Raw genomic sequence first — 19,005 nt, 5'->3', positions numbered from 1 at the left:
TATCAAGAAAAAAAGGGAGAGGGCACAAATCAATAAAATTAGAAATGAAAAAGGAGAAATCATAATTGACTGCAGAAATACAAAGGATTATAAGAGACTACTACAAACAACTCTATGCCAATAAAATGGACAACAACAAAGAAATGGACAAATTCTTGGAAAGGTACAATTTTCCAAGACTGAACAAGGAAGAATTAGAAAATACAAACAGACCTATCACAAGTAATGAAATTGAAGCTGTAAATAAAAATCTTCCAACAAACAGAAGTCCATGACCAGATGGCTTCACAGGCAAATTCAATCAAACATTGAGAGACCAGCTAACACTGATCCTTCTCAAACTCTTCCAAAAAATTGCAGAGGGAGAAACACTCCCAAATTCATTCTGCGAAGCCACTATCACACTGATACTAAAACCAGAAAAAGTTATCACAAAAAAAGAAAATTATACAACAATATCACTGATGAACTAGATGCAAAAATCCTGAACAAGATACTAGCAAACAGAATCCAACAGCACATTAAAAGGATCATACACCATGATCTACTGGGATCTACCCCAGAGATGCATGGATTCTTCAATATATGCAAATCAATCAATATGATACACCACATTAACAAATTAAGGAATAAAAACTATATGATCATCCCAATAGATTCAGAAAAAGCTGTTGACAAAATTCAATACCCATTTATGATAAAAACTCTCCAGAAAATGAGCATAGAGGGAACGTCCCTCAACATAATAAAGGCCATATAGGACAAACCCACAGCAAGCATCCTACTCAATGGTGAAAACCTGAAAGCATTTCCTCTAAGATCAGGAAAAAGACAAGGATGTCCACTCTCTCCACTCTTATTCAACATAGTTTTGGAAGTCCTAGCCACAGCAATCAGAGAAGAAAAAGAAATAAAAAGAATACACGGCTTCCCTGGTGGCACAGTGGTTAAGAATCCGCCTGCCAATACAGGGGTCACGAGTTCGAGCCCTGATCCGGGAAGATCCCACAGGCTGTGGAGCAACTAAGCCCGTGTGCCACAATTACTGAGCCTGTGCTATAGAGCCCACAATCCACAACTACTGAGCCCGTGTGCTGCAACTACTGAAGCCTGTGCGCCTAGAGCCTGTGCTCCACAAGAGAAGCCACCGAAATGAGAAGCCTGCATGCCATAACTAGAGTAAGACTGTGCACAGCAACAAAGACCCAACGCAGCCAAAAATAAAAATAAATTTTAAAAAAAGAATACAGGGGCTTCCCTGGTGGCACAGTGGTTGGGCGTCTGCCTGCTGATGCAGGGGGCGCGGGTTCGTGCCCTGGTCTGGGAGGATCCCGCGTGCCACGGAGAGGCTGGGCCCGTGGGCTGTGGCCGCTGGGCCTGCGCGTCCGGAGCCTGTGCTCTGCGGCGGGAGAGGCCACAGCAGTGAGAGGCCCGCGTACCGCAAAAAAAAAAAAAAAAAGAATACAAATTGGAAAAGAAGAAGTAAAACTGTCACTGTTTGCCGATAACATGATATTGTACATAATAAATCCTAAAGATGCCACCAGAAAACTACTAGAACTAATCAATGAATTTGGTAAGGTTGCAGGATACAAAATTAATACACAGAAATCTGTGGCATTCCTATACACCAACAATGAAAAATCAGAACGAGAAATTAAGGAAACACTCCCACTTAACACTGAAACAAAAAGAATAAAATACCTAGGAATAAACCTGCCTAAGGAGGTGAAAGACTTGTACTCAGAAAACTATAAAACACCGACGAAAGAAATCAAAGATGACATAAACAGATGGAGAAATATACCATGTTCTTGGATTGGAAGAATCAATATTGTGAAAATGACTGTACTACCCAAAGCAATCTATAGATTCATTGCAATCCCTATCAAACTGCCAATGGCATTCTTCACAGAATTAGAACAAAAAATTTTACAATTTGTATGGAAACACAAAGGACCCCGAATAGCCAAAGCCACCTTGAGAAAGAAAAACGGAGCTGGAGGAATCAGGCTCCCTGACTTCAAACTATACCATAAAGTTACAGTAATCAAGACAATATGGTGTTGGCACAAAAACAGAAATACAGATCAATGGTACAGGATAGAAGGCCCAGAGATAAACCCATGAATACATGGGCACCTAATTTACGACAAAGGAGGCAAGAACATACAATGGAGAAAAGACAGCCTCTTCAATAAGTGGTGCTGGGAAAACTGGACAGCTACCTGTAGAAGAATGAAATTAGAACACTGCCTAACACCACACACAAAAATAAACTCCAAATGGATTAAAGACTTAAATGTAAGACCACACACTATAAAACTCTTAGAGGAAAACAGAGGAAAAACACTCTTTGACATAAGCCACAGCAAGATCTTTTTTGACCCACCCCCTAAAGTAATGGAAATAAAAACAAAAATAAACAAATGGGACCCAATGAAACTTAAAAGCTTTTGCACAGCAAAGGAAACCGTAAACAAGACAAAAAGACAACCCTCAGAATGGGAGAAAGAAAATATTTGCAAACGAAACAACAGACAAAGGATTAATCTCCAAAATATACAAACAGCGTATGGAGCGCAATATCTAAAAAACAAACAATCCAGTTAAAAAATGGGTGGAAGACCTAAGCAGACATTTCACTAAGGAAGACATACAGATGGCCAAGAGGCACATGAAAACATGCTCAACATCACTAATTATTAGAGAAATACAAAATACAAATCAAAACTACAATGAGGTATCACCTCATACTGGTCAGAATGGCCATCATCAAAAAATCTAGAAACAATAAATGCTGGAAAGGGTGTGGAGAAAAGGGAACACTCCTGCACTGTTGGTGGGAATGTGAATTGATACAGCCACTATGGAGAACAGTATGGAGGTTCCTTAAAAAACTACAAATAGAACTACCATATGACCCAGCAATCCCAGTACTGGGCATATACCCTGAGAAAACCATAATTCAAAAAGACACATGTACCACAATGCTCACTGCAGCTCTATTTACAATAGCCAGGACATGGAAGCAAACTAAGTGTCCATCGACAGTTGAATGGATAAAGATGTGGCACGTATATACAATGGAATATTACTCAGCCATAAAAAGAAACGAAATTGAGTTATTTGTAGTGAGGTGGATGGACCTAGAGTCTGTCATACAGAGTGAAGTAAGTCAGAAAGAGAAAAACAAATACCATATGCTAACGCATATATATGGAATTTAAAAAAAAATGGTACTGATGAATCTAGTGGCAGGGCAGGAATAAAGAGGTAGACATAGAGAATGGACTTGAGGACATGGGGTGGGAGGGCAAAGCTGGGGCAAAGCAATAGTAGCATCCACATGTACACACTACCAAATGTAAAATAGTTGGCCGGTGGGAAGCAGCAGCATAGCACAGGGAGATCGGCTGGGTGCTTTGCGATGACCTAGAGGGGTGGGATAGGGAGGGTGGGAGGGAGGCTCAAGAGGGAGGGGATATGGGCACATGTGTATGCATATTGCTGATTCGCTTTGTTGTGCAACAGAAACTAACACAGTATTGTGAATCAATTATACTGCAATGAAGATCTATTAAAAAAAAAAGAAAATTACATACCTTACTTGACTATGAATATTTAGAGATCCACTCTATGCATCTAATAAGATATGAGTTACCCAAGTAAAATTAAATTATATTTCATAGTTTTATGGACCTCCTTTCTATTCTGAATAGTTCTAGGTATCATGGTAATTGTGTGCATATGATGTTTTCTCTGAAACCAGTAATAATGAGAGATGTAGAGTTCAGAAATTGCTGACATAAAACCACACTCTTGAATATCCTCATCTTAGGAAATTCACACTAAAGTATTCAGAGTAGAAGGACATGATATCTGCAACCTACTCACAAATGGCTTAGAATAAAAAAATATATGCATATATATATATATGTATGTATACATGTAAACAGACTGATAAAGCAAATGTTAAAAGTTGATGAATCTGGAGAAAGAGTCAGCAGTTCTCCATAATATTTTTGCAACTCTCCTGTAAATTTGGAATCGTTTCACAATACCAATTTTTTAAAAACTCTCTCCAAGATTCTAACTAGTAAATTTATGTCTAAGTGACTTACTAATTGAAATAAACCTATTAAGAGTGAATTTTGTCCAATAATTTTACTACTGTGTAGATAGTCATCAATAATGCATGGGTATGTACCACTATAGGCATGTATAATAATATCCAGGAAGGGTACACTTTAAAACCCAAAAGACTAGAAATAACCCACATGTCCACTGGCAAATGAATGCACTGTGATATAGTAAATGAAATACTATCCAGCAATAAAAATGAATGAACTGAAGTGCACATAAAAATAGGAATGAATCTCATAAATTAATTTAGGTGAAGGAAGCCAGATATAAAAGAATTTATGCTGTATCATTCCATTTATAGAAAGTTCAAAACCAGGCAACACTAAACTATGGTATTTGAGGTCAGGATGTGGGGTAGAGATTCGGTGGGAACATGTGAGGAGCTGAAGGTGTGCTGGTAGCATTCCATGTATTGACTGGGTTGGGGTGATGTGGGATGTTCACTCTGTGATAATCCATGGAGCTGGATGCTTACGATTAGCGTACTTTTTTTTTTTTTCCGGTATAGTTTTTAGTGATTAGTGTACTTTTTAATGAAAAATGTTAAGTGTCTTTTTGGTTTATTGATTCTATGCTGTCAAATTACAAAGCAGCATACAAAAAGTAAACAAAACCATGCCAGAAATTGATCTCTGATTTTTAGAACTTCTCAGAGACAAGAGAACACTACAAAGTACAGAAAATACGATGATTTTTAATGATCCTATAAATTTAAAAGTTCTCCACATGTTTAAATATAGCATTTCAAATAAGATCACTGCAAAGTTAATTTTTTTTCAATACAAAACTAAATATTTGGACTTCCCTGGTGGCGCAGTGGTTGAGAGTCCACCTGCCGATGCAGGGGACGCGGGTTCGTGCCCTGGTCCGGGAAGATCCCACATACCGCGGAGCGGCTGGACCTGTGGGCCATGGCCGCTGAACCTGCGTGTCCGGAGCCTGTGCTCCGCAATGAGAGAGACCACAGCAGTGAGAGGTCTGCGTACCACAAAAAAAAAAAACAAAAAACCAACAACTAAATATTTGTCCTCTGACCTCAATATCCTCCTATTAGAATGAGGCACAGAAGGCTTAAGGGATGCTAGGCACAAGAATGATACATACATCTAGGCAGAAACTACCGAAGATGAACATATAACCATACATTAAAAACTATAAATAATCTTTTTTTTAAAAGTCACTGCTTTTGTACTCTATAACCTATTCACAGCTAGTCTTTGACCTTCTTATGGCTGTTCCTAATTGTCACCTCAGGCATGGTTGTATTTCTGGAAGGAAACAGGGATTCTCCAGATGTTCACTTTAACATAACAACAGGAAATTGCAGATGGGTGTCATTGAAAGCACCGTATTCTTAATAAGTAGTACTATGGAGATGAGGCAAACTGACATTTTTATATGTGTACATCCTCAGTTCTCTAAATTCATTGCATATTCCATATACATTATGCTATTTTTATGGCTATCTTCTTTTAAATCTTCTCCCATAAGGTTGTCGCTGAAAAACTCTTTAAAATTGTCTTCATCAACTTTCTTCGCTAGCAATTCAATGTTTCAACATAATTTTGTACTAATTCAGAGGAAGGTTCAGATTCAAAATTTTATTAATCCAATATTAATCATCTTTCTTGGGATGAAAAAAATGGACACACATGGACAAAAGATATTCAGGGATAATTCAAGGGTTATTCTAATTTAACTAGTTACTGTGGGTTACCTAATTATATGCTAACTTTTTGGATTCCCTAAGTCTAAAAGAAAGGAGGTCAAAAGAATACCCAAGAAGATTTTAGTGGCACATAGGCTAGTTGATAGCATGTATTCCTCTCCCTGACTGCAAAAATTGCCAATTATCGAACAATAGAAACAACCCAAATATCCATCAGCAAGAGAGTGGATAAATTCTGGTGTATTAAATGGAATACTATACAGCAATAAAAATGAATGGCTCAAGCTACACATAAAAATAGGAATGAGGGCTTCCCTGGTGGCACAGTGGTTGAGAGTCCGCCTGCCGATGCAGGGGACACGGGTTCGTGCCCCGGTCCGGGAAGATCCCACATGCCGCAGAGCAGCTGGGCCCGTGAGCCACTGCCGCTGAGCCTGCGCGTCCGGAGCCTGTTGCTCCACAAGGGGAGAGGCCACAACAGGGAGAGGCCCATGTACCGCAAAAAAAAAAAAAAAAAAAAGGAATGAATCTCAGAAGCTTCTAAGCCAACAACAAACCCTTGAGAAGAATTCCCAAGTTAATCCACCCCATTCCAAAGGCTAGAATATCCCACTGAGAATTTGCATGATCAGTAAGATTTCATAATTTCAAAAAATTTTAAAGGCAATTCTTAAAAAATCACTATATTTAATTTTGTGTAGCTATAAGAGCAAGGAATAAGATTGAATAGGCTACACGTTTTCGATTCTGGGGACAAAAAACAAAGCAAAATCAAATATCTACAAGATTCAAGAGCTCCCTCATGTTGTCTGAAAGAGTTGCTATCGACATGATCCTCTACCCATTATGTGTCTTACACTGAGATTCAGAAAAGAAGGTCTATGTCATTGAAAAAATCAGAGAAACGTCTAGGAAATATTCTATATACTTAAAAATAAAGATATATCATATCCATTACTTTAGCATAGTTGTTTAAATCAGTGGCTTTTGGGTTCCATAAGATATGTCCAGAGAAGCTAAGAACAAAAGGCCTGATCAGGGGAGGTTTGCTTAGTATGTGTTAGCACCAGGTCTTGCCCCAAACAAAACAAGGCTTAGACTCTGGGGCCAAAGGCAAAGAAACACACAAACAGTACAAAAAAAATAATCCCTAAAGTAAGATAATCATGTCATCAAAAAGCTCTGAAACACTGGTTTTAAAAGTTTTCTTCAAATTAATTGGAAATGAAACCAATATATTAGAAACAGTTTAGAACAAGCACAACATACGGATGCATTCATGTCACTCTGAAGTTAATTAGCCACTTCTTAGTAACATATCAGTATATCACTGCAGAAAATGTTGCTTTGCAAACAAAGGACACTGATCTCACCTGATTTCATTTTCATACTGTGGGGACAGTCTACCTGAATTCTGGTAAAAGTTTTTCAGGAAAGAGGGGGCAGTGACGGAAGGGGCAGAGAAGGAAGTGTGAAGACTTGGAAGACTGGAGGAAGAATTACTCTCCTTGTGCATGCGCCGAACTGATGAAAAGATGCTGGGTACAGAAAATACAGCAAATTTGTCTTAATTTACATTTTGGCACAATCTTCATTCACTATGAAATAGCATATACACAGGTTCTCGCTATTAATGTAATCAGGGCTGAATTTATATGGAAAAAAACTTATATGCATGCAGTTCTCTATTGGATGACTGTGACCTAGTTCATTGTCCACAAACTGAATTCCTCATCTATGCAGCGTGTCTAAGCATATGTGTTTGTCTCTAAAAAGCTCTTAACAATTTTCGGACAAAAAGTGTTTGTTTTGACACGCAAAAGATACTTCAAGGGGGAAAAGTAGGAAAGCACAAATAATTACAGGAAACAAGTTCCAGAAGGAAAAACTGATTATCAGTAGTTCAAAGACTTAATTATTTTAAAGATATAAACCCTTCTAAAAATTTAAGAACAACATGTTTGGTTGTTGTAAGTCATCGTAATCATAATACCTTTGGCTTAACAAACGTTAATGTCCATGTTCTTTTCTTGCAGCCTGTGGAATTGTGCAGCCATGGTTTTATCTGAATCCCTAAATCTACAAAGTTTTTTTCCCAGAAGATTCTTTTCATAGCAAGTTTTTACCATGATATAAATAGCATCTTTTCATATGGACAGAAATTCTTTGAGCATATACTTTATGAAATGTGGAAAACATAAGGAAAAACAGACATCATTAATAGTTTAAAATAATTAATGTTTTAAATTCTTGAAAATAATTTTTCCTGGAAAAAGAGACTTAATGTCTTGGGTAAATATAAATGATCATTAAAAATTTTCATATATACATGAATACTTAATCCTTTTTCATAAAAGAAAATCTGAGGATAATTAGTTCTATTAATTTACTTTATTTTTATATATCCTAAATGTTTTATTTTTTAATATCAAATTATTCAAAAAACAACAATCAGCATTCAATTGCATCCTTAAAAGAAATGCTGGTAAATTTGATAACAACTAATATAAAAATTAATCTTCTTTTTACTTAGAGTTCTGTTTTTGTTTTTTTTTTTCTCTCTGACTGGAACCCCTATCAGACCGTTTCCTGTACCAAACTCATAGGTAACGAAGAAAAACAAAATTAGTTCTAGGATATAAATTCTGATTTGTACTACACGGTAAGAAGTATAATCATTCTACAATTCCAAATTTACCCCCTTTATTATCTCTTACCAAATGCCAAATGATTTTGTTAAATATTTTTTAAATACCATGCAAGATAGTTTCTAATGGATACCTCCTGTCAATTATGGTATATGTATTCTTCTTTGTAAACATCACTTTATTCTAGATAAAATTTTTAACAATTTTCACATTTGGCTTTAATTTATTATGAAATAAAACACAGCCAATTTTTACCTCATGTATAAAGGTAATGTAGGTGATTTTTTTAACCCCTGTGCTTACAGGAAGTTCTGCTATGTTATCTGCAAATTTGCTGACTGTTTCATGAAAGCCATCGTCAAAGAGACACTGAGGAACATGCGTTGTCAGAGGTTTTTCAGACAAAACAACTGCCTGATATCTTGTTTTCTCCATTTTTCTGGGGAAAAAAAAATATATTTCCATCCAAAATGCTTTAACTCTTCTCTTTCGGGGTGCCTTAAAGCTTGCCTGTTTCCCTTAGTAACGAAGGTTTTTATAATTCCATTTATTTTTCTGAAAACTAAATGTTGGCTACAGCATGAAGTCACAATAACTCTTGACTCCACGGTGGTCAGAAGAGAGTGACAGGAGAATTTTGTTCCAGCTTCTGGAGAGAGGTTTGGACTCACCTGCACTGTTCGCTGGAGCTATGCCTCAGAAGAGGGGAGCGAAGCCCGTGAGCCTTCCCATCCTGTAAATTCAGCTTTCTCTTCGTGCTGGAAGGTGGGTGGCTGAACGTGTGGGCCCGTCTTCGAAACTGCGGGGAGTCGGAATCCTCTTCAGGGAACGTCTGCCAAGCTGAGGACAGTGGGGAAGCTGGTGGGGTCCCTGGCGGGGAGTCTCCTGGGGAGCAGTCCTGAAACGCAAGAAGTCAGGCCTTTCTTTCCTACACCGATCATGGCAGACCTGCTCAGAAGCAGAGCTCAACCGTGACAGGGTGCCTCTTCTTCCTCCTGAGTCATGACAAACTGTTGTAGCTTTTTTTTGTTTTTTGTTTTTTTTTACTCAAACCACGCTGAAGGCTGATCACTATCGCCACAACCCATTTCTTCTGATAAGCAGCTGTAAGACAGCATCCGTAAAGGTAGGCCAGAAAGTGAAAGGGATGATAAGAAGAGGTATTCTTTCCCCTAACCCTTTGTGGTAAAATGCTCTACAGCTACTGTACTGTTCTCACTGTTGCCAGAAAGATGAAAAGAAATCCTGACTGAAAGAGGGTGGAGTCTGTATTTACGTATCTACTGATTTCCGTGACATATCGGTTGCATGTTTCCTGTACTGTCAAAACAATATCACAACGCTTAAGTGTCCAAGTCTCACGGCAAAGATTTCAGGGAAATAAAATAAAGCCTGTTAAGTATCTTCCCTCACCATGGATGCTTCTATCTAACTACGTGTTCCCTGAGGTAAAAATGTTTTAAAAGACACGAAAAACAGGAAATGAATGAAAAGTGAGCTATGCCAGAATGCCTCTCATATTGCATGGGTAGACATCATAAATCTTTCAATTTAGACAAGTATGCTGTTTATACTTTCCAGAACAGGCTCCACTGTTGAAATGTTTAGCTTGATAAACTTTGGTTAGGGCTAATCGACTCATAACTGGACTAAGTCCTCAATTCTACCAACAGAAAGTTTAGTGAACATATTTTAATATTTTTCCATTAAAAAAAATAGGTTGCATTTGCCTCAGGTTACATGTTACAGGAAACAGGAAACCAAACCTACTGAGAATTGTCTATGAGATAAAGAAGAGCCTAATGTTGCAGTTAAAAGGGTTAAATATGGGGGAGGGGGAAGTAATAAGAGGAGAGAAAAAAAGATAAAAAGATCACTGTATAAGTGCAATAATCATACGGCTCCTTTTTCTATGGCCCTGGATCAACAGTTGCTCAAATATTGTCCCCAAAGTATACTATCTCCAAACAGTAAAAAGCCTGACAGAGCAGAGTCAGACAGCAAGGGATGTGTTCTGTCCCAGCAAGAGAAATCCTCAGTTGAATAAAGAGCAACATGCTAATAGCCAGAATCTTCTTTAAAATAATAAAGGCTCAAATAGTTACTTTTTAGAAGTCATAAAGAGTTCATAACAAAATAACTAAGCACGCATATTATCATATTAGTGTTGGTTTTTACCAAGTTGCAATAGTAGGCAAAAAGGAAGCTCTGCTTAGATACCTTCTCTGAAGCAACACTGTTGGATCGTTCAAAGCTGTCCACACTTCCAAGCCGACCTCTCATTCTGTTAGCTCCCTGAGTGAAGAGAATAAAATTCAATCGTTCATAGGGTTTGAATTTTTACTTGAAAACTATAAAAGGCAGTTGCCTCTTCATGTCAGCATTACATTGATCCTTTTGGGGTTCAATCAAATTTGTTGGCAGTATTAACAGCCATTCCAGCATGGCAAAGAGAACTGTCTGCAATCTACTTCCATTACTTCTAAATCATCCATTAGATAACCAGATATTCAGACCAAGCTTACTGAAGTGACTTTGGTTACAAAGTCAAATATTATTCACCCATAACATCAGTGAGAGTCCCATGAACTTGGTGTCACATACAGATAAACACCCATGTGGAAAGTACAGCACAAAAAACCACAACAGTTATAAAAGAAAATGGTTTAATACATACAACCTCCCTACAACCTAGATCATAATTTACATTATAGGATTATAATAAACACAGGTTTAAAAAAGAAAACTGCATCCTAAAATGTATGGATTTAGCTTCATTCATTATTCCATAATGCAGAACTACTTCAATAAAGTCTCTCTAGAAGATTAGATAAAAGTCCGCTTCAATAATGCTGAATTGGTTCTCAATTTTCTTTTCACACAGTTCTTTGGTGATGATCTAAGTAAATAACCAAAGGGATCATCTCATCTATTTCTCTCTATACTTCATGTAGGAAGAAACTGAAGCCAAGTATTGAAGGAAAGAAGATGGAAAGGCTGGTTAGGAACCACATCACACAGAAGGTCTTAAGAGACAAAATACAGACTAAGATGTTCTATATAACTCTAAAACACATGGGAAAGTTCTAAAAAGAATAACTAGAAATACGTCAAGTCAGTGTGACAGTGACTCTCCACAATGAAAAAACGCACCACATTTTTATAGCACTTTACAATTTTAAAGTGTGTCTCCAAACATTTCTTGGGTTTAATGGGGGGGGGGGTTAAGTTTCATTTTAATTTTTAATCAAAGTAATACCTACACAAAGTTTCAAAAGTCAAACTGTGCTACCAAACTTATGATTTTAAGTGGCAATCACCAGCCCGCTCCTTCACATGCTGAATCCCATTCCCCAAAAGCAAACACTTGAAATTACTTATATCAATGCTTCTGTTATTCAACTTACATTCCTATTCCTTAATCTTTCCATTTTAGGCACTATCCATTGACTTCCTACTCTGGAAGATGAGACTTTAGGATTCTCACTTCATTACCCATCCCCATACACACTTCTCTCTTCCCCTCTTCTCTCAGTAGAGTTATACCACGTGTTGGTTAAACCAATGTTTTGTGCTTAGATTTTTACAACCTTGTAAATACTGTTTGCACCTGAGCTACATATTTTACTACTAATACAACTCACATCTTGTGCAATTTGTTCTTCATAGAGTTAACAACTACCTCAGTAATCACCAGTTTATTACTACTACTAATTTATTTATCATTAATCTATTATCAATAAATCTCAATATAGTCAAACATTACATAATCCATTAATTGCATATTTCTTTCTTTGAGTACCCATTTTGGAGATCTCTGTCTTCCTGCCCCAGTCTGGACTGGTAGCAATTTAGGTTTGCTGAATAGATGTTTCCAGTATTATCCTTCACCATCAACCTAGAAATTTCCTTTGATGCTATTCTATGTTGGAATTTCTGCTTCTTTGAGCCCATGTCTTCCTCTTTTTTAGTTTACTTCCTCATTTTGGTGGAACATATACTCCAGGTGCTTTCTGAGAACAGGAGACTTGGAAGTAAATTATTTTTTCATTTACATGTCTGTAAGTGTCTTTGTTCTATGCTTATATTTTATTAATAGTTAGGCTGAATATACAATTCTGCCTGGAAACGTGCCTTCAGAATATGTAAACATTGCTCAACTGTCTTTCGGTACAGAAGTCGAATGTCATTGTGATTCCTGAGCTGTATGTGTGCCCTGCTATTTCTCTCTGGAACAGAATCTAAGTCAGTCTTTCTATTGTGCATCTTCAGAGCCCATTACATTTTGAAACATGTCCATCAGCTCTAAGAAAACTTTTAAATGATTTCTTTGAAAATTTCTGCATGCATTTTCTTTCTGGAATGCCTACCATTTGGCTTTTGGATCTCCAGATAACTTTTAACCTTGTTCTCTTATTTTCTTTTTCTTTGTCATTTTGCTTTACTTTCCAGAAGTTGTTGGAAAGTTGTTTGCTTTACTTTCCAAAGTTGTTTTTTTTCAACACTAGTTTCCTAGCCTTCTACTGAATTTTTCTTTTTATGTCCACCGTCAGAAAGTTGTAGGAGTTCTTTCCTGTTCTCCATGGACTCTTATATTTATGGTATCCTACCTTGTTTCATAGAAGCAATATTTATTCTTATCTATGTATATCAATTATAGTTTTCTATTTCCGGTGGCTCCCTAAATAACAACTATATCAATCATAAAACAAATAGCTGCATCTATACTACTGAATGCTTACCACGTGCCATGTACTATGTTAAATATTTTACCATGCATTACCCCCTGCATTCCCACAACAATTCTAATGAAGTAGGTATAGTTTTTTGGTTTAACTTTACAGATAAGGAGACTGAAATTCTTACAGATTAGGTTGCCAATGTTTACACAGTTAAAGGACAGAGGAGCAATTTGAATTCAGGGAGTACAACTTTAAAGTGAAGTTCTTGAGCTCTCACTCCATACTACCTCCTGAAGAGAGAGCTTTGTGAAAAGTAGAATTACAAATAAAACCAATTAACCTACATTGGTTAAGGGTTATTTTGCAAATGTCCCAGAACTTGATGAAGGCTCTTTCAGTTCTTCAGTTCTATACTATAACCTGACATACTTCCAGCAATAAACCATACATTTAGCTGATAAATTACTGGGTTCGCGTGTGTGGAAAAGAAAAATGGGCCACGTTGCTTTCTGTTATTTTTTAGCTTTTACTTACATGCCAACCTGCCTGGTTATCTCAGACAGGTTATTTGGTCACAATAGAGAAAGCAGTCAGATGGATATCAAACAACTTCCATCATTAGAAAAACACTTAGATGACACATATTACTCATAGGAGTGTTTTATCCATGAGTTTTTCTTACACACAAAGAAAAATAAACCTACTTTAAAATTATACTCTACCAAAATCATTAATTCACACACTTCAACAAGTGAGGACAATGGCTATTACTCTGAAGAGAAAGTGAAATGAGGACTTACTCTTCTTTTTTTTATAAATTTATTTATTTTTGGCTGTGTTGGGTCTTCGCGGCTGTGTGCAGGCTTTCTCTAGCTATGGTGAGCGGGGGCTACTCTTCATTGGGGTGCGCGGGTTTCTCACTGCGGTGGCTTCTCTTGTCGCGGAGCATGGGCTCTAGGCGCACGGGCTTCAGCAGTTGTGGCTCGAGGGCTCTAGAGCGCAGGCTCAGTAGTTGTGGCGCACAGGATTAGTTGCTCCACAGCATGTGGCATCTTCCAGGATCAGGGCTCGAACCCGTGTCTCCTGCATTGGCAGGCGGATTCTTGATCACTGCACCACCAGGGAAGTCCCTTGATGACCGTTTTCTAATGACTTACACTTTATATTAGTGAATATTTCTCTTTTAGAACTATAAACATATATTAATAAGTATATTAGGAAATGTTCCTCTTTTGGAAAGCTTCAATTTAAGAAAAAGCAACAGGGACTTCCCTGGTGGTGCAGTGGTTAAGAATCCACCTGCAAATGCAGGCGACACGGGTTCGAGCCCTGGTCTGGGAAGATCCCACATGCTGTAGAGCAACTAAGCCCATGCGTCACAACTACTGAGCCTACGAGCCATGTCTACTGAAGCCCGCATGCCTAGAGCCCATGCTCCGCAATGAGAAGCCTGCACACAGTAACAAAGAGTAGCCCCCGCTCACCGCAACTGGAGAAAGCCTGCGCACAGCAACGAAGACCCAACGCAGCCAAAATAAATTAATTAATCAATTTTTTTTAAAAAAAAGAAAAAGCAACAAACAACCAGAATACAAGACTCTGTCTTTTCACCTTTGCGCAGATAGCTTTTTCAGTTTAACTATATTATGATTTGGTAATGCATGTGTCAAGCCTTTTGCCTTGGACCCACTTTTTCATTGCTAATGAGCTAAGCTTTAAAGCATTTTAAAAATGTATCCTGTTTCATAAACAACTACAGTTAGTTAAATAAAATATTCTGACTTTTAAAAATAGCAGCAGTTATGAGCCAAACTATGAGTGGAGTGTCAATTTTCTCCTATGTCACTCAGAGAGAAAAAAATAAACTGACAAGTTTCAGAAGTACGCAAAAACCCTTTACTATGTAACCTTTGATACAACATGGGTAGCTGCCAACCTTCTCAAGAAGTCCATTCTGCTGCATATGGTGCAAGTAAGACCTTGTTAGGCCTAAGACCTTGTTAGGTCACATAATTTGTGGTACTTACCAGCACTTTGGGACACAAAAGCTACAGTATCCACCTTGACCAAAACAGGTTGGCAGTGCCCTTGCTGAAAAGTCATTACAGCCATACAAAGCTATGTAAGCAGTACTTCAAAGTCAGCCGTGCACGTACTGTGCAGAATGCCAAGGTACTCAGTGGGATAAAGAGCGTCACACTCTAAATACCCTCGTGTCCTTTTATAAATGACAGAGGTTTCAGAGCTTACCACTGCTGTATGTACCAGCTCATACCTACAGTGTGATATTTTCCTAATATACTGACATTACACCCTCACGGTAATATGACCTAAGCAGGTATGAGTATGCCCATTTCACAAGTGGGGAAACAATGGCTTAGAAAAGGTAAATAATTTGTAAATAAAGGTAAATAAATATAAAACCTGCTAGGGCCAGATCTGGAAATCGGATCCTCTGACCACCTACGTAAACGATCTTTCTACTAAAATTCTCACTGAACACCATAGGAGAGAAGGAGAAAAGGAGGGAGGGAAGGAATGAGCGAGAAAGAAAGAACATAACTGATTTATAAATTTTGAAGATGAGGAGGTAGGAAAAGTTTATGGAAAGTTGCATTAACACACTTCCGACAAATCTTCTAGAGGCTCTTTTCCTAAATTCTGTTTTCTGCTAATAAAATAATAGCATTGTCAAATGACCATGCTTGCTGCAAGGCTCTTGTTAGAATTAACAAGAATCTCAATCATCAACAGAAATTACCCATAAAAGTATTTTGAGTTCTAGCAAAGAAATAAAAATAAGAACACCAGACATCACAAGTCACTGTGTCCCAATGTACTACTGCACTTGACTTTCTTGCTTTTAACACTTTTGAAGATAACAGGTAGTTATTTTGTAGACTGTATCTCAATGTGGGTTTGTTGATGTTTCCTCAAGATTAGATTCAGGTACTGCCCCTTTGGCAGGAATACCACAGAAGTGCCACTGTGTTCTTTGTATCAGTGGCACAGGATTTCAATTTGTGCCATTGCTGAAGATGTTCAATTTGATCATTTGATTAAGGTGGTGCCTGCCAGCTGTTTCCACTGTAAAGTTACTGTTTTCCCCTTTGTACTTAATAGGTATTAATTCTACCCAGTAAATATCCTGAGCATGATCAAATTTCCAATGTATTAATTTATTTTTCCTATCAGAATAGACTTATAGTTTCCTATCTTATACAACAAGTCACTATCTGTTGCTATCATTTATTTTGATACTCATTGTCTCAGATGTCACCAGTGGAAGCCCTTCAAGGTTTTTATGTCTTTGTGACATCCTGTTACCTTTCTTTGAGTATTCCCTTACTACCTAGAACACCACGATGCTCTGGACTTACCTTCTACATTCCCTATAGTTCTGGAACTAGCCATTTCTCCCAGGATCATGGTTCCTTCTTAAAGAATGATATATAGAAACCAAAATCTGAGTGCCAGGGCTTCCCTGGTGGCGCAGTGGTTGAGAGTCCGCCTGACGATGCAGGGAACACGGGTTCGTGCCCCGGTCTGGGAAGATCCCACATGCCGCGGAGCGGCTGGGCCCATAAGCCATGGCCGCTGAGCCTGCGCGCCCAGAGCCTGTGCTCCGCAATGGGAGAGGCCGCAACAGTGAGAGGCCCGCGTACCGCAAAAAAATAAAAAATAAGAAAAAAATCTGAGTGCCAGACCTAAAATCTGGGTCATCCAACCAGGCTTAATTTATTATCTGGCATGTATAGGAAAGCTGTTCTCAGCTCCTATCAGTGGACAAAGTCAGGGACCGTAGGTACACATTTACTGACACACGCATATATTAACACATATACATTACATAGAACATAATATATGTAATACTATTGCTCAAAATAGAAAACCAAGATTCCATACTGCTACCTCTGAGTTGAATCCAACAACACAGAACTCTTTCTAATTTCCTTCCCTTTCATATTTGTAATTCCCTTCTCCCAGAATCCCACTATCCTTAAACATTTACATATTTGATCAGTTCCCTGTGTGTAACCCACCTCCACAATTGACACTTCACACTTTCCTCACGCCACTCAGGCTCCAGCCTCCCCACCCATGGGCGCCATCCTTGTATTGGGCGCCTTGAATGCTTTCTCCCCTCCACTCTGGCTCTGAGCCATCCCTCTGCAGGATGTCCTCTTCACCGGCTCTCACTCCACTTCCAGAAACCAGGTTGTCCCCGTAGGCTGACACCCTCCTCACCGCACTCTGGTGTCCACATGCTGCACTGGGTCACCCCCATACAGAGCAACCTATACAGGCTCTGTTCCCCTGTGCTGAGCCACTGTGGCTTCCCTGCCTTACAGACCCGAGACATCTACATTGCTGTGTCTCGTCTAATAGCGTTAGGAGTGAATTGCTCAGGAAGGGGAAAATGAAGAGGAAGAGAAATAATTTTGCTTATTTTTAAACAGAATATATAAATTCACTGAATGGAATACACGCATGTCTGTTAACTTATACTAACTATTTTCAGCATTCCCTATCAGCTCCTAGAAATAAGTGAAAGAAGGGCTTCTTTATAACTTTATGTGGCAAATGATAAAAAGTTCTTAAAGGATTGGCCATCAATATTCTATTATTTCCCCTTTCCTATACATATATCTCAACTGCTCAAATTCAGATATCAGAGGCACCAGAATAAATCTAGATCTGAAAATGAGACTTTTGTTGAGAGATTATTTTAAATAAGTGTTAACTAACTTAAAGTTATCTTAAATTTTTTTTAAAGGAAATGTTCGGTGAGCCAGTTGAGAATGAAGCACTTAGAAAACACAGACATAATTAATACCTTAAAGAGCCTCAGTTTAATCTTACCCTTGAGAAGATATTTTCCAGGGAGCTAGTTAAGGATCTCTTAGCTTTATTTTTCAGAATGTCAAGTTTGAACCTTCCACTGCTTGTCGCATTTTCTGGGATTGTACTATTTGAAATAGTCTATGGAAAGAAAAACATACATTTTAGGTTAGAAATACTCAAGGTTAAATGAAGCTTTAAAGACAGGCTTATGGCTAAGCCACTAAAAAGCATGAGAATTCTTCTGTAGCTCTATTAAGAAGTAATAATTTAGGTTCCACATCGTGAACACACAGATTGTAAGCAAAAGAGATTAATTTTTAATACTGTAAGCAATAAAAAAGACAGAAATAAGATCTTTCCTTTATGTCTTTCCTTTCTGCTAATATATTCCTGCTGCATTTAATGAAAACTAAACTTGAGATGCCCATTTTTACTGCTGTTATTTTCCCTTTCCAAGTTACATACTTTATATCCAAATTACCGAGGAAAACACAAAAAATTGGTTTCAAAGAACAAAGCATCTTCTAGTAAAGCTGGATTCTGCTAATGCCTTTGTTATAATTCCATTTTCATTTGTGAGTGGGTCATTTATCTTTTCAATCGACAAGTATTCACTGATAGTACTGAACTGTATGAGAATCTACAATGTGTCCACTATATGAGGTTCTCCAAATATTTTATCTTATATAGAGATAAAAAGCTACTATGTATATTACATGGTTCTTAGTGCCAGGAAGCTTCCAAGAGAGAAAACTCATCCTTTGCTTGGGGAGGAAATACGTTCACTCGTAGCATTGACACAAAGCAACACATAAGAATCAAATATGGAACCATGGGTTATGGGTCTCAATGGTCAGGAAGAAAAGGATACATGGGATTCAGACAGGCAGAAAAAAGGAGGTGAAGACTTTCCCAACACTGGGGATGGTGCTGGCAAAATCATAAAGGCTGGGATGCTCACGGGACAGGGTGTCAGTACAGGTGTTTGACTAAAACAGAGGGAAGTAGTGGAAAG

The 19,005-nt window shown here is 38.0% G+C and overlaps 1 protein-coding gene across 2 annotated transcripts in view; it reads right to left on the bottom strand.

The window, feature by feature from the left end:
• The window catches only part of TBC1D4 (TBC1 domain family member 4), a gene marked incomplete at its 5' end in the record, with an annotated part of 216,670 nt that overhangs the window by 39,412 nt on the left and 158,253 nt on the right, over positions 1 to 19,005 (bottom strand). For both annotated transcript variants that reach the window (XM_082675940.1, XM_082675941.1), the window contains 4 exons: positions 7,189 to 7,353; positions 9,135 to 9,361; positions 10,684 to 10,758; positions 18,009 to 18,128. In XM_082675940.1, coding sequence (XP_082532066.1) covers positions 7,189 to 7,353; positions 9,135 to 9,361; positions 10,684 to 10,758; positions 18,009 to 18,128 — 587 coding nt within the window. The remainder of the gene's footprint in view (positions 1 to 7,188; positions 7,354 to 9,134; positions 9,362 to 10,683; positions 10,759 to 18,008; positions 18,129 to 19,005) is intronic.

This window comes from Grampus griseus, assembly GCF_964374135.1.
Source record: "Grampus griseus genome assembly, chromosome: 18".
NCBI classification, from domain to species: Eukaryota; Metazoa; Chordata; class Mammalia; order Artiodactyla; family Delphinidae; genus Grampus; species Grampus griseus.
This window is presented reverse-complemented; position numbering and strand designations above follow the sequence as displayed.